Here is a 16909-nt window from a genome sequence, read left to right on the forward strand (position 1 = left end):
AGTTCTTCTGTCAGTAGCCTATACATATGCAAATGTTGGTCAATATGTTAGACACTTACAATACAGCATGTGGGCTGGGGAAAGAAGAGCACAATGGGTAAACAAATCAGGTATTTTAGTTTGAATTATTCTTCATAAACAAAATCTTAAAACCCTGCTTGGATCTTATATACGGTAATCAACCTTACCTTTAAAAAGACACCAGATAATTTTTTTTTTAAAACACCATCAGTATCAAAAGTCATATACGCAAATGTTAAAGAACAAGAGTTCACATCCCCTTTATTTTAAACAAAGAAAGCTACTTAAGGTGCTCACACATTTTGCTCTGAAGATCTGTTTTATCAAAATGGTCATTTAATCAGCTGTCTTTGCAGTCTAAATCTTCAACAGTGGTTCATTATGTAGCACTCTTTCACTGCTAGTTTCTAAGATGGGGCATCTGTGGAGCAGGGGCTCCCTCTACTGGAGCAGAGGAGGATACAGTCATTAGCTGCCCACCATGCATTCTCTCATTTGCACGCAGCTCACATCCATCCTGAAGCATTCGTATAGCTATCCGTGCAATATTCTTAGAGTCATCAAGTCCACTGTGAGGTCGCCCATCATAGTTCATTCCCAGCTTTTCGAGCATGATTGTCAGCTTGGTCTGGTTTCTGGGAACCTGATGAAGGAATTGAACCATATTATGAAATCTGATTTAAAACATCTGAATAGGAAAAACTCTTTCTTACTCTACGTAAATTCTAGTGACAGTTTGTATAATGCTGCTTGACACTTCCATTCACCTTGGCTCATGTATCAAAGCACTTCGCAAACAATCAGTTTTCAGAATAGCCCTATTATTAAGGCATATATTATCTATGTGTATCTACCATTAACAACACTTGTTTAAGCTCTGCCAATGTTGGCAACAGTGAGAATGAGTATAGAAGTTTCCACCAGGGTCAAAATGACATCTGAAATACCCTTCTCCTAGATTCCAGTAGCTGAACTGAATATGAAGGAATCCTTGAAGATATACATACAGATGTACGAAATGATGATTCAAGCTCTACTTAGACCGCAAGAGCTAAACCAGGGGTGGGCAAATGCGGCCCACAAGGCCATCCTATCCAGCCCGCAAGACCCCTAAACATTTACAAAATGAATAGTTATCTGCCCCTGACTGCCTGTCACGCGGCCCTTGATGGCTTGCCAAAACTCAGTAACCCCCCCTCCACCCAAAATAATTGCCTGCCCCTGAGTTAGAATCTAAACTCAGCAGAACTTACAGCAGGCTCATCAGAACACAAAAGCATACTAAGATCCAATGTCTGAGTTTGGTACTCCCAATTTTAATTCTAGCTCAGAGTGACTTGTGCAGCTTTCTCTTTCACCTCATTTTCCCCATGATCCTCAGTCTTAAAACAAATAAGGATACTTATCTACAACATGAGAATTGTGAGAATAAGCTCTTTAGTGTAGTGTTGAAGATGTAAAGCAATGATTGCAACAGCATTACTAAATCTAGACAGCCTACCTAGAGGAACTAGTTCTAGTGCACACAAATCTAAACAATTACTTAAAACTGGAATTGTGAAAATATGTTCAGAGATTTTTAAGTAGGAGACCAGAAGTTAAGCTCTTAAATCTATATTTAAGCAGCGAAATAGGTAGAAAAATTTTCAAGAATTAAATGGGATTTCAGGACACTAAGCATGTTCAAAAGTTAATTAAACAACAGAAACTGGAAGGTCATGGCATAATATAATAAGACTTTGTGCAAGACTCATATATATTATTTTTATTTAGACTCAATTTTCCCAGAAAAACAAACAAATCTCCATACAAACCTTGTAGAAGTTGCCGTATGATTTGCGGATATTGATCCATTTTTTGGCAAAAGAGGGATATTTGATATGGCTAATACGACACTGGATATTTAGGAATTTACTCATATCCCAAGATCTTTAAAGAAAAGATGGAAACAAAACTTTATCAAGGAATCTTAAGTGATAACACAGTAGAAATTATTCACAACAGACTAGACACAGAACATGCAGTACATGACTATGTATCTTTCCTTTGGGTACTGGTAGAAAGGACCAATCTGGCGTAACACCCAATTACAACTGGTCAGGATTTTTTCAAACATCATTCAGCAGAGAAGAAAGCATCAGTTACAATGAAATTTGAATCAAGAAAATATCTCAAGCTCATGATGGACTTTCTGGTCAAAACCAGAAACACCGCACATATTCATGCCTTAAAACAGTGGTGGCCAGGATATTCATGTGGTTCCCCAATTTAAGTCCCTACTCTGTAACAGACTCTTCTGTGGTATATGTGAGTAAGGTATCTTTTCGGGGTCAGGAAGAGAACAGTGAAGTTGAGCTACTTGATGTAATTAATTCTAGGTATTAGAAACATGGGACTAGAAGGGACCTCTTAGGCCATTAATCCCTTGTGTTCTCAAGCAAACATTTATCCGAAGAGTCCTAAAAATCATCCAACTCCATCCACTGCAAACCACATAGCAAATTACAAAACCGAAAGCACCCTACCTCATACCATAGGTTAAAAAAAAAAAAAAACCCAAAATCCCAGAAATGACTGGCAATGCTTTGCAACTACAATGGCACAAAAATCATTAGTTATACACTTCCAGAGTGCCAGGAACAGGACCGAGCCTCATGCTATAGAAAAAAGTAGCCCACCCTCACTTTCCCCATGTTTTTACTTTTAGGCACTCATCTAAAAGGTTAGTAAAGACATGGCAGCAGGTACTCCTATCACTTAATTCTGAAATCAACTGCACTTAAAAGCTCAAGATCTCTTTTTTCTCCCAAACCAAGAATAGGGGTATTGACTCAGGTTTGGCAGCTAAGTTCAAATTCAAAAACTTGTATCCTGCCTTTGTAATGCACACTTTACATTTAATATGTGGAACAATATCCACTGTTCTGAACTGTTCAAGAACTGGCACTGACTTTCATACTAAAAGCAACCACATTTCATTGATGACCAAAGTGATTTTTATTTCTAAAGTCTGTACTTTGTAATTTATCTTAAACTCTTTAAGATTATTAGATGTAAAGGACTGTGGTAAATATTTATGTCATTATATCATACATCTCTAAACTAACAGTGGGCATCTCTAAATTAATGATGGTGGCTGCCTGGGAGGGTAACAAACAGGACATAGATCATACTAGATATACCCAGTTCTACCCTCTAAAGCATCTACTGCTGCCACTGTCAAAGCCACAATAGTGGGCTAAGTGGATCAATGGTCTGACCCACTATGGCACTTCTTATGCTTTTATGTGCCTGAGGGTAGTAGCATGTCCTGCCCGTTTTACTTCCACTCATCATCACACACAAAATGCCAGAAATGAGCCACAGGGTGAGAGTCAGCCCCTGGCCCCAAGACCTCATGCTCTAAAGAGATGGGACCAAAGGGAAGGAACTTCCCAAGGACATGCAGCTAGTTACTAACAAAGCCCAAACTGGCACCAGGACTCCCAGGTTTCAGGCTAGTATCCAGGCAGTAGCATACCATGCAGCTCAACCCACACTGGCTCTACCTGAGCATGTTACAATGGCTTTGTGAAGCCCCAAACTTTACACTTCAGCAGAGGGTAAGTTCACTAACCCCTACAGTCAGATTGTTTTCCAAAGGCTTCTAGATATATGTTCAGGTACACCCCCAAGCAGTTATGGTACCTCAGGCTCTCTGCTTTTGTATGTGCCGAACTGGAGTGTGTGGACAATATGGTTTCTCCACAGCACTCCCTGAGCAGCATGGAGGCAATGTAGGTGTGTCCTTAAAAAAAAAAGTAGTTTTCATTACGTTTCTATTCCTGTCTTCATACACTTAATAATTTATAAGCCATTCACCTTGTACCCTGAAATTTTTACTTCAGCCTAAAGATGGAGTTTCTTGGAGTAAACTGCACCCACCTGGAAGTGGTGGGTCAGATAAAACATGCTGTTTACATGGTGAACATGGTAGAAATGGCTAACAAAATATTATTTTTAATGGCTACAACAAATACTTGAAGCTTTAGTTTTGGCATGAACAGTCTTCAGTGAAGATGAGTATATTTTCTTGGTTTGGACATGTATATTAAAAAAACAACAACTAGAAAAAAATCATAGCTGAGCCAGACACTGTTATCTGCATGCAGTAAGACATTACAGACAAACTAAATCCCGTCCCTTTGTGACATCACTGTATGTTCTTTCCAGCTGGCATGCAGGGCTGACTGGGTTGGGAGAGGGAGTGATCCCAGCAGTTTATTTTTAAAAGGAAGGTAATATCCTACTTAATCATAGGTTGTTGGGGGGGAGGTTTTGAGGGGAAGAATAGTTCGTAGGCAGGGAAATTTTTGCAGATGTCAAAAGGGATCACTGCATTCTTGAATTCTCTGTTTTCATTTAACATCTCCACTCACCACCCCAAACCAAAGATAATAAAAATCATTTTCCTTCTGGAACAGTATAATAACCAGAATTATAAACTGCTGTCTTGTTAAACCAGCCTAGCAGAAGTTTTACTCCAGACAAACAAAAGAACAAAAATGAGCAGTCTTTTTGGACACCATTCACTTCAATAAAATAATTCTGAAATAATTGGGGTCACACAAAGATTAACAGTTAAAATTGCCTGTGCTGCTTAATTCTCTCTCATTTAAAACAAAAAGCAATGCAAAGACATTTACACATTAATATTTCAGTTAATAAAAAATGAAAATTGACCAGGGCAATTAACTGATGTACATTATGGAAGAGAAACAAGCTTATAATTGTACCTTTTGGCCCTATGGTGAGTCTATAAAATGAAAAATTACAATTCCGGGAACACTATTATATTGCCCATGCACAATTATCTAGGTACTCAAGACCATCTAAGCACATCACATTTATAAATGGATTTTGTGATCATAACACTCTTGTGAAGAAAACAGAACCATGCCTATTTTAGAAAAAGGAATCCAAGAGGCAAGGTCAGTTAAGTGACTGGTCCAAAAGTCAGACAAAACAGTCTGGCTAAGCCATGAACTGAATGTGCATGTCCCAAGGCCAAATCCAAAGGTCTAGCCACTCTTCCTCTCATCCTTCTTCTCAAGCACTTCTAAGCACTTCGTATTACTTGTTTCTGCTTAAATATGCCACACACATTAACAGCAGCGGAAACTGGAAAATACCTAAAACTTGACTATGCAAACTAGTGTTAGACTGGTGTTGCAAACTCAGTTTTCATGTTTTCTTGACTCTGAATACAACCATAAAAATGTCCATGCTGTGTGGTTTTTTTTTCTATTATTCTTTCATTTAAGAAAAAGCAATGCAAAAGCAATTCTTTCATTTAAGAAAAATCAAGAATCAGAGAGGCATATAAACACTGACACTGCATGGAAACAATGAAAGGGTGTGTGGGGAAGGGTGGGGGGGCTATTGCATTGTATGTTCTAATTTTTTAACTGAAATTCATTTTAATTGCATTTCCTTCAAGGGGAAGAAGATGAGTAGGTTTTAGGAACAGCTGGAACCCCCACGTGAGAGACAGATACAGGCTTGGGAGAGACAGTAAGGGCTGGGGGTGGGGGGAGGAGAACTCCCCTAAGCATGAGGGGAATAGGAGTGGGTAGGGTTGAGAAGGAATATGGGGAAATATGGGTTCTTTTGTGGTGAACCAGCATTGGGAAGTAAGGTTTGGTTGAGAAGAGGTGCACTCTCTTTCGTCAGATGCAGAGGAGCATGAGGGGTGAGGGTGGGCAAGATTGGATTTGATTGTGAGGTTTGTGGGCAGAAAGGGTACAGTTCTGTTTTACTATCTTATTTTAATATTTTGTTTTGCTTCTGTAATTTGTTTAGTTTGTAGAGGGTTTGTTTTGTTTTTGTCTTTTATTGTAAGCCACTACGAGCCTTTTTTGGGAAGGATGGCAGATTGATCAATCAATCAAATGTTTGCTAGGTTTGATTTGGGTCCATATAAACCCATAACAGAATGCTGAAAGAGAAGCAGTGCCACCTAGTGGATTCAATTTCATTTTCCCAACAGTAACAAAGCAAGAAAATAACATGGTTTGACCTTTTTTGTGGTCTCATTTTGGATATGCTTGTTCTTAGGGTTAATTTTAAAATGTTTTGCAGTTTTAAAGTTCATTTAAATATTACAAGATAAAATGTGCGTCCTTTCCAAGTCATACCCATCAGTCAGTATAGAATAGCTATATTTAGTCCCCAGTTCTTTCTGTCTCATCCATTCTACAGCATTTTGTAGGACTTGAGGAAAGGCATCAGCTTCATCTACGAGGTCCTGAGAACACACAAAACCAGAAGTGAAGCAGGTTTTGTAAAGAAAATAAACCTGTGTTAGAAATATAAAATAACATATAGGGACTAATACTTATACATCACTTTCTTTCCAAGGACCTAAATACACAAAGTAGGCCTTAGAAAAAAAATTTATTTTCCAAATTTTGGAAACAAAGAAAGCCTAGGAGCTTGACTTTCATAGGCAAAGACCTACCAAATTCATTATTCTGTGATCTTCATGGAACCTGTAAATTTGGTAGGTCCCCTGCAAACAGTCCTAGTCCCCGCAAAAAAAAAAAAGGGAAAATGGCAGTAAACCAACTCGGGGGGGGGGGGGGGGGGGGGGGGGGGGGGGGGGGGGGGGGGGGGTGGGAAGCAACTGCAAACAGCAAAAGCCTTGACATCCTGGGGCACCGGGGGGGGGGGCGGAATATCGGTGGAGGGGCCCTGGAAGTTCCACCTCTCCCCAGAGATTGACAGATATCTCTGGAGAGGGCTGGCCAGGCCCCCACACCTCTGATTGTCTGAGGGACCCCAGAACTCCTGCCCCTCCCCAGAGACTGACAGGTGGCCATCTGTCAATCTCCAGGGAGGGACAGGGCTTCCAGGGCCCCTCATCCAGAGGTGTGGAGGGGCCCGACACACCCCACTGCAAAAACTGACACCTGACGTCATGCCAAATACAGAGGCAGCCTTCATGAATTAGGTAGGTCCCTTTCCATAGGTGTTACATACATACTTGTAGGTTCTTGCATAAAAAGACATTAAATGAGTTGTAAATAGCTAAGCTGTGGCAAAAACAGAACTAAAAACGTTCCGCACATGTAAACTGATGTAACAACTATATCAAATTATATTGGTAAAAAGTGGTCTCATGTACCTGTTGCATTTGCATGTTTATACATAGATGCAAAAGTTACAAAACCTTGTAACTTCAACACTTAATGAAACAGGTTAAAGTCACAGCAATTTACCTGCATAAAACCTTACGTCACATTGTAACAGACAATGTGTTTTAAAGCAGCAGTACTCCCTCCCCTCTTAATGCAGTTATAATGTAGTTTGTCCTAAAGCATAACACCTGTAGCTGAACTTTGACAAAGTATCCCTTTCATTCATGCCAGTCTCTGAAGAAACAGATACGAAAAAATGTTACCTGAGTGATTCCGGTCAAATTAATGCAGAAGTCTGAAAGCTGAGGATTAATTTCTGGCTTCACATATTGTTGAAAGGTATCCTCCTGTAAAAGGGGAAGGAGAGATTCAAACATTTTACAGAAACACCAGAACTGCATGGAAAGGGTACCCCTCAGAATGCTAGCTAGCATAAAAGGACAGATAAATTCACCTTTAGCTATGGTGGGATAGTTTTGTCAGTAGTTAAACCAGTACACATCTTTATCACAAGACCTTCTAGTGTGGACAAAGGTGGCAAGGCATGTTAAGTCTGAAATCAGGCAGAAGGTATGGCACAGTGGTACCTTAGAAACTAACTGGTTCAGAGAAGCATGAGCTTTTGTATACAACCTACTTAATCAGATGTTCCAAAAGGACTGGCAGAAAACAAAATATTCTACATAGAAAAGAAAGGGACAGGGAGAGCCAATGCTGACAAGAAGAAATAAGCAGGCTAGTTAGCTCAAATGAGATGAACAAGGTAGTTAGCACCTGCAAGGACATCATAGTTAACAGCTAGTCCAAATAATAGGATGAAGAATCTACAGCTGAAACCATAGTTAATGCAATCAAGGCCATAGATCATTTCTTATTCTGTAATTTCACAGTTAAGCTGGTTTTTAAAGAGGGTTTTTTTTCCCCATTTGTTTCTTTGTTTGAAGATGGCTACTTTGAGGTCAGGGGTGGAATGCCTAGGAAAGAAGTGGTATTCTGCCATAGGCTCTTACACAATTCTTTTATGTAGGAATTTTACCAGCTGTCTCATTTAGATAGCAATGGGTCACTGAAAACAAGTGGAGAGGTCATTATTGATGTGTTTGAGGTACTGAGTATGAGGACCAAAGGGATTTCATTATCCTTGTCACAGGGTTGGTACGGTAGCAACTTAGGGCAGGGCCCGAGTCTGCTTCCACTGATTTGAGTGACTAAAGTTTGGGAATTGAATTTTAAGTATAGGAAAGCCTGTTGCAGATACTTGGTGTGCAGTCCAGTAAGTGGGCTGAGAGCAGATACAAGTTGTAGCATAGTGTTTTGCTGCAAATGATGAATCTAGCGGTGCACTTAGAAAGACTGCTGGTGGCACGGAGGAGCTGCAGTTGTTGGTTGTTTCCTGATCCAATACAATAATGTAGACATCGCAAAGTTTCACAGTGGAATCCAAGAAATAATTGCTAGGCAGAGACTTCAGGTATCAGTTTGATAGAGAGGTGGAAATCATTAAAGCCCTGGCAGAATCTTTCTAGATTTGTCCATATGATGATGATATTCCCCAGGCATACTAGGGAAATGAAACAGCAGCTGCAGAGGAAATGAACTTGGAGATCTGTGATAAACATATAGGTGTATTGTGGGGCCATATGTGTGTTCATGGCAGCAGTGCCATTCATTTGTAAGTACAGGGAGTCCCCAAACCTAAAATAGTTGTGTGAAGACAAAGCAGGAGAGTGGTGAAAGCAGAAATAAATGCTATCACTGAAGATAACATTCCTTATGACTTGTTACCCATCCACATGCAGGACACTGGCATACAGAAATATGACATCCACGGTAACTAATAAGGTGTCTGCTAGAAGTCTGTCAATGGATTCTAGCTTCCTAAGGAAAACAGTGGCAGCTTCAGCAGCGTAAAGAAATGGAAGAGAATTGCCATAGCCAGAAACTCCCTCCCTGATGGCACCAAAGCCAGAGACAATGGGGGGAGGTCCCTGGGCTGCCAGGTTTGTGGATCTTGGTTAACAAATAAAAGGTGCTGGACACAGGTATTAGTATCCAGTAAGGTTACGGATTTTTGTTCCCAATCCCACTTTGACGTTGTTTCTACAGGTAATAACTCTTTTCCCTTTTGAATCATCTTGTTCTTAGCCTTGGGTTACCATTCAACTACATTTTCCTTGTTTTGAATCTACTGCTGAACACCTCTCTTTGCTCCTAGTTCACTGCCATGTTCCAGTCTTTAAATGAATGCTTTCACGTACTGACAAAGAATACTAAACACAGAGGTACTGCAGCGCACAGGACGAACACGCTTAGAAAGTCACTATCAAGAAAAGAAGGTTGCTATGGATTGGCCACATCAGAAGAAAACTATATCCTCAAAAATATTTTGTTTAGTGCAGGGGTGGGTATTCTATCCAGTGTGAGTGGATGGGGAGCCAGCGGAAGCACGGGGCCCGCACTAGTGTCCTGGGGCCAACACCAGCAGGGCCCAGAGCAGGGTGCCAGGAACACAGGCTCCCAACTGGCAGGGGCTCTATGAAGCCGAGCCAGCTCCCCGCTCCCTGCTGGTGCAGCCCAGCCCAGCTGAACTCCATAGAACCTTGCCAGCCTGTGCCCCGCTTTGGGCCCCATTGGTGCTGGCCCTGGGACATTGGTCCCAAGACATTGGGACACTGGTCCCAAGATGGTGACCAGGGGTGGGGCACCTGTCACGGGGCAGAGCTACCCTTGTGGCCCTTGACAGCCTGCCAAAACTGGGTAAGCAGCCCTCTCCCCAAAATAATTGCCTGCCCCTGGTTTAGTGAGATTCAAATCAGCTCTAGAAAGCAAGTTCACCCTCTATAACAGTACCATAATAGGTGAAAATGATTAAGTCATTCAACATCAACGTAGAAAGCTGGAAGGAGCACGAAGAATCCTCTCCAACCTGAAGGGAACATCTGGGCCTGGCCAGCTTTGATCCAGAGGATAGAAGCAAAACAAGAAAAAAGGAAGCAGCATGCTGTAAATCTGGATTCCAACTCAAACAGACAGATCTGTGAAACTTGTAACAAGCTGTGTTGCTCTCAAAGTGGGCTTGCCAACCACAAACGTATTCATCATGCATCCAACTAGACCTCTTATATGTATACCATGATCCACAGGATCGACGGTTGCCTACTACACCTACTGATAAACAAAAACTATGGTTTCTTTTCTTTTGGGGGTGGTTATTTAGCTTAGGCTGTGCCCTTTTCTTTCACAGACCTGAAAAGAGGATTTTGTGACCAAAGGCTTACCAAATCTCTCTCCCAACTATACAATTACCCCAACAAAAGATGCCAAAAAAACCCCTTTGCCTCTTACACTTCCTGGATCACCATGACTACAACACCACACCAACCCTACTAAAAATAACTCTGCAGTAGCAGCAGCTCTAAGGCGGCAGCACAGTATAGTGAAGTGAAAGCTAAGGGTCAAGAATTCATGGGTCCTATTTCCACGCCTGACTTGCAGTGAGGCTTTCAACAAGTCTCTCAGCTTGTTTTAATTCTTCACCTATCAGATGGAGATATATACTCATTAGCTCAGCAAAGTAGCCAAGTAAACATCACTTCAAAAATCCACAGTAATGTGTGTATGCCAAGTATCATTCTATTTTGTTGTCTATCTGAATGGGAAAGGATCTTAAGGGAGACTGGCAACATGGATCATTTTAAGTTTCTTTGCTTAAGACACTTACCCCAATTTTAGAGGGCCAATTTTCAGAGGAAAAAAGTGTGAGAGGTAAAATGGCATGTTTGCTTCTGAATTTTTAGGAAAGAAAATGGTTATACTCCATTTAAAATGCATCTCTTTATAACATTTCAGGTACTCATTTTCTGAAGGAAAGAAACTAGAAGAGCACAGCACAAGAGTTAGAAGAATTAGATGACTTACTATTTCTAGTGTATGAGTGTTTACTAGCACGATAGGAAATTCAATTATTTCATGTATAAATTCAGGGGGGTTGCCCTCCTCACAGGTTGCTTCAAAGTCAACAACACAGATATAATCATAGTAACTCTCTCCATCAACGGGCTCCTTCTGCATCAGCTTCTGCTTCTTGTAGTAGTTTTTGAGCCTCTTTTTCAGTACATCTTTCACTCCTCTAGAGAAATGAGAAGAAAAAAAATCAAGTTAGTATTCCGATGTAGATTTCCATTCATGTTAACAGTTACTTGCATCCAAAAATGAAGCCAAATCCAATACCTGAATTATCAAAACAAGGTAACAAGCTTTCACAATGAAATCTCCCTTTATCTTCATAATAGCCTCATAAGAACAGAGAAGGCGGCTTTCCTTTTTAGTAATTAAAAAAGGCTTATGGATCTGATAACAAACCAGAAGCTGGCATTATTATGACAAGAGGCTAGATTTTGAGTAAACTGTTCCTTCTTTTTTAATAAAATAACCAGAAGAATTATTGTGAAAGAGTTCCTAGTAAAAAACTGCTATATTCCAAGCCGGGGTAAATAAGCAATCTATATATACACAAGGAAAGATTTACTTTAGGAGGAAAGAAACTGCATTAAAAAAGGTATTTTACAACCATGTCAATCAAAGTTGGTTAAAAAGCCACACATCCCAGATTTTATTAAAAGTCTGGATGACCATTTTGTCTACATTCTTATTCACAACACAGGAAAGAGAAGAATGGAGGGGGGAAGCAATGGAAGAAAATGGTTTAAATCTTCTCCACACAAAAAAAAGCGTTACATCCTAAAAAAAACCCGTAAACTTTGTTTTAAAATCACAGGCAACATTTTTTTTTTTTAAGAAAAGTTGGATAGGTTTTGCTGAATTTTCCTTTATATAGCTTGTCTCATTTACTTTTTTCCTCCTTCCTGTTTTTCTCCCCCTCATACTTTTAATAAACAATAAGCAGTGAATTCAGGGCACAAGAAAGGAAAAGGTTATCCTTTATTATGATGTATCCAGGAAATCAGTTTACAATGTAAGAAGTGGGGCATCCCATTTCTTCACTTTTTCAAAAGAGGATATTAACATCACTTTATTAAAAGTTATTTTAGTGAAACAAGCTATATTTTATTAGCAGAAAAGTTATCAGAAATGTAATTCTAATCCTTTGTACACAATCATACATAAGATCACTATGCAAGTGTGGCTTCAGTGCCATATTTTTGCCAACTATGAACTGCTACAAAAATGGTATCTGCTAAGATCTGTATAACCTTGCACTTCAAGGAAGATTCATTTTACAATAAAATGAGATCATGCAGGCCTCCCAGCTATATAGTTCATCATCTGTCATATGTGTCAGAGCTTTATGTCAGATCCTACCTATTACACACTTAGGTAAGCTTGGGTACCAAGAAGTACAAACAGATTTAATAAATGAAATGTTTCCAGGTGAAACACACTCAGACCTTTCCTAGCTAGAATGTTTCAAAATGTTGTAGCTTCTTTTAGGGACAGACGGAAGGCTCTAGAGGAAACTACAGCAGATTCACGCACAACACCACCTTTCCCCTCCCTCTCCCCTCACAGAGTTGGAAGGTAAAAGGAGGGAGGTGGGAACTTGTAAGGCCTACCAATGCTCCGCACCCCACACCAGGATTCTGACACTACAGCTCCAGTCCACTCTACCTCTTCTCAGCCAAATTGAAGAACAGAGGCCTCAAACTCAACAGTCTGGGAATTTGGCACTAGGGCATGTGATGGCAACATTAATTGCTAGAAATGCTAAACAGACCATCACAACTATAAAAATGCTATTGGGGGGAAAAAAACCATGCCTTGTGAAATTACCAATAGGTGACTGGATTTACTTACTAAAAACAACCATGACTTTAAAATTTAAAGACATACATCCAGAAGGGGGAAAACATTGAGCAAGCACCTCTTTTGGCTTTGTATAATGGATAATTAAAATCTTAAATATTTTTGTAAGGGGATAACTTAAAATGGTAAAATCATTAAAGCTGAAAGGAGGAAATAGTTTAAAAGGGAAGAGCACTAGATGAGTTTGAAATTCCCACATTAAACACATTTGTAACTTCAGCAATTAACTACTACTTTTGGTACTGAAAACTGATTAAAGACATAATATGCCCTTATAACCCCACATCAGTGGAACTGTCCTAAATCCTTCAAACAAACCAGGGAAATCCAACTACAACACTCCTTTATAGTTCTAAAAAATAGTAAGCAAGCAAAAATAACCATTTAAAAACATGCTTTCAGGTCTCTTTTACAGTAAAGGGTAAAAAGAGCCCATTTAAAAAAAAACAAACAAACACCTTTGCAGGATACAATTCACTGACCATTGTCAATCAAGCATTATGTTCTAGCAAATAAAACATATTTTTTTGTTATTTTACTTTTTGAGAAACTATTGGCTCCCTATATGAAGTATATTTTAAAAGGACACTATCCAGGTAACAGAGCTGGCAAAAGTAGAGACCAGTAGGTACAGAATTTGAGAAGGAAAACCCAAAACTATATATGAAAGTTCTCTCATTCCAGGGTTCATAGAACCCTAGCAATATGAGATCAGGGAACAAAACTTGCTGAGGAGCTATCCAGACACACAGGCACTTCCCCTCCATGTCTCTATTTAGAGAATTATCTTTCAATAAAACCTCACCAAAAAAAAAAAAAAAAAATCATCACAGAAGGAACATAAATCTGTCAAACTATCAAACTTGTTATGTTATACTCCTTCCCTGCATGCTTTATCTGTCTTGTACACTTATGCAGTATACTCTTCATTGTTAGGAGTTTTTTTCTATGTTTGGTCAATTCTGGGGGACATGATGATACTGGAGTTCCTACATGCACAGCAATGCAAATAATCACTAACAAGCTCATTTAGTTTTCTAAAATCTGGGCATTTTGAATTACCATATTTGAGCCCCTAATATACTTACTAACATTTCCCCATTGAGAGGATGCCAAGAGACATTTGCCAAGAAGCATATAACATATGTAGTCTTTCTACCATCTTTGTGCATTAACATCACTGATTTGAACTGCAAAGACTCAGAAAACAGAGGTTATTCAAGAAATTTTATAGGAAGTCAAATGTTGATCTCATTTTTCCACGTGCAACAAAAGAAAGCATTACCACAGACTTTCTGAAAGATGACCAACATGCTCATAATTAAATTTTACCTCGTTTCAAGCTTGAACTCTGCAAGTTTGGCTCTCAGCTCATCTCTACTCATCCTATTAATGCAACCATTAGTTATAGCAATTTCTTTGTAAATTGGGTCACTGAAATCATTAGAATGGCAGGTGGAAATTTTTTCATTATTGTCTTGTCCATCCAGTCTACAGTGATGCTGGCCCTAGAAGAAAAAAATCTGCAATTAATTTAAGGAAGCCAAAACAGGTGCTAAATAATTAAACCCCCACCAAAAAACAGTGCAATCTCACACAATTTTAGTCATAAGTAGTAGGCACTAGTTAGTTCCTATATCTAAAAAAATAAAACAAACAGTGCAACCACCATTTTGAAATACCATCTTCACAACGCAGAGAAGATAGAAAAGACAGGAAATTAAAACTGGACATGCATGGCAGAACATGAGATTCTGGAGATCTGGGATAAAATTCCTCAGACTGTGAAGCCTGGGATCAGGAACTGGTCCTCCCAGTTGCACCACGTGTGTTTTAAGGTCCTGGCATATAGGGAGCCTGGTAAGCTTAAACCTTTACTGTGCAACCCAGTATCAGGCTGCATGGTAGGGTTTTTCAGGTGCTAAGATAAAGAGTGTCGACAGCCTCCCCCAACAATGGAAAGCTTAAAGCCTCACTGGGCTGTACAGTTGGACTCTAAAGGTATTGGGGCATAGGGAGCCAGATTCCCTACAACTTAACACTTTAACAGTAATGCCATCCAGGACAATACAGGGCTGCATGGCAAAGCTTTAAAACGTGCCTGTATTTTTAAAGTCTCAAGACCATCTATGACGTTTTTCCCTATTGGGCAAAAGAATAACCTTCAAGAAGTTCACTTTATATCCCCAATATATGAATATTTATATAAATATACATCTAAATAGAAGTTTTAATATTTTCTTCCCACACCCCAATGGATTGTCTTGCAGACCCCCTGGGGTATGCACACCCCACTTTGGAGACCGTTGGTCTAGTGCAGTGGTTCTCAACTTTTTTTTGTACCAGGACCCATTTGTAAATACTGATAGCCAATCTCGACCCACTTCCCCCACCTTGAGGCTCCCCAATGTGTGGGATAGGGGAAATCCCAAACAGCCCCAAGCAACCCCTCACAAGCTGGCACTCTGCCAACCTGCAAGAGAAAAGCCATAGCTTCCCACATTTTTCTCCTTTAAAGGAGAATCCATTTTTGAAGTTTGTTGATCTATTCTTGCAGGGCTGTTGTTTGTAGCCCTGTTGGTCTAAGGACATAGGCAGGCAATGTTCTTTGGGTAGATGCAATTTCTTTTATTAGAGCAACTAATAAACGATATCACATCCACCCAAACAGCCTTGATCCAGTTTTAGTTTGTTTGTGACCCTTTCATATATTCTCGTGACCCACTTCTGGGCCACGACCCATGGGTTGAGAAACACCAATCTAGTCCAACCCCCTGCTCAAAGCAGGACCACCCCCAACTACATCATCCCAGCCAAGGCTGGGTCTTAAAAACCTCCAAGGATGGAGAGTCCACCACCTCTCTGGGTAACCTGTTCCAGTGCTTCAGCACCCTCCTTCCTGATAAAGTGCCTCCTAATATCCAACCTAAACTTTCCTTGCTGCATCTTGAGACCATTGCTCCTTGTTCTGTCATCTGCCCCCACTGAGAACAGCCCAGCTCCATCCACTTTGGAACCACCCTTCAGGTAGCTGAAGGCTGCAGTGAACCCCACCTCATTCTTCTCTGCCAAACTAAATAAGCCCGGTTCCCTCAGCCTCTCATCATTTGCAACCGGGCACCCACAGCACTCTCCCACCTCTGCTTCCCGTGGCAGGTCAGGGCGCTTGGGAGCATTGCTCCTGCCCTGCCCCGAGTCCAGCACTAGGCCAGGGAAAGCTCGATCTGTGAACCGTGGGCTACCCCCGCTCCGAGGTTCCTTCCGGCCCTCCGCTCTGCCCATGCCTCGCCAACCCATCACTGGGACGAGTCCACCCCGCCCTTCCCTGCCCCGCGCATGCGCACACTGACTGGGGCCCCTGCCAACATTCTACGAGGCCAGTTGGAAGGTGACGTGACCGCCCCGGCAACGGGCTGCAGATCATTTGGTCACGTGGTAGTGACCCTATTCCCCCCCCTCCAGCACGCGCGAGGGAGCACTACCCTGTGGGTGCTGCCGGGGGCCGGGGCCGCGAGCTGGCTGGGTGGGGCGGGCGCAGGGGCAGGGGCAGGTGCCGGCGCCTCGTGGTGTGCACCCCGCACCCGGTTCTCCTTCTGCTCCTCCATGGCGGCGACACGAGCAGTTCCGGCGGGAAAGACTCAGGCTGAGGCTCGCCTTCCAGGGCTCCACCCCCTTCGCGTGACGCTAACTGAGGAAAGGAGGGGCTGGGGAAAGGCCACGTGACCCTCCCGCGCCAAAGGTCGTGTGCGCATGCGCGAATAAGGCAGGTTACTTATGTGCGTAGCGAGTAGGCCGATTTAGGCTGGTTACTTTTGCGCGTGCGCAGCTCAGTTCAACCACCCCGGCTCGAGCTTGCGAGGGGCAAAGGCGGGCAGAGATTGGTCGAC

At 41.3% G+C, this 16909-nt stretch overlaps 1 protein-coding gene across 2 annotated transcripts; it reads right to left on the minus strand.

The window, feature by feature from the left end:
- Window positions 1-256: 256 nt before the first annotated feature.
- On the minus strand, window positions 257-16701 carry ERI1 (exoribonuclease 1). 2 transcript variants are annotated; one of them, XM_090036894.1, is made up of 7 exons: window positions 16604-16701; window positions 14355-14530; window positions 11118-11328; window positions 7463-7546; window positions 6198-6307; window positions 1836-1950; window positions 257-664 (listed from the first exon to the last, which is right to left on the minus strand). In XM_090036894.1, exons 1-7 carry the CDS (start codon window positions 16625-16627, stop codon window positions 422-424), a joined length of 963 nt encoding a protein of 320 aa, XP_089893020.1. In that variant the 5' UTR covers window positions 16628-16701; the 3' UTR covers window positions 257-421. The 2 variants fall into 2 exon arrangements, with proteins under 2 accessions (XP_089893020.1, XP_089893019.1); XM_090036893.1 differs by having other exon boundaries at window positions 16505-16695.
- Between the last annotated feature and the right edge of the window lie 208 nt (window positions 16702-16909).

Source organism: Crocodylus siamensis, chromosome 2, assembly GCF_052110815.1.
Source record: "Crocodylus siamensis isolate JL-2025a chromosome 2, ASM5211081v1, whole genome shotgun sequence".
Classification (NCBI taxonomy): Eukaryota; Metazoa; Chordata; order Crocodylia; family Crocodylidae; genus Crocodylus; species Crocodylus siamensis.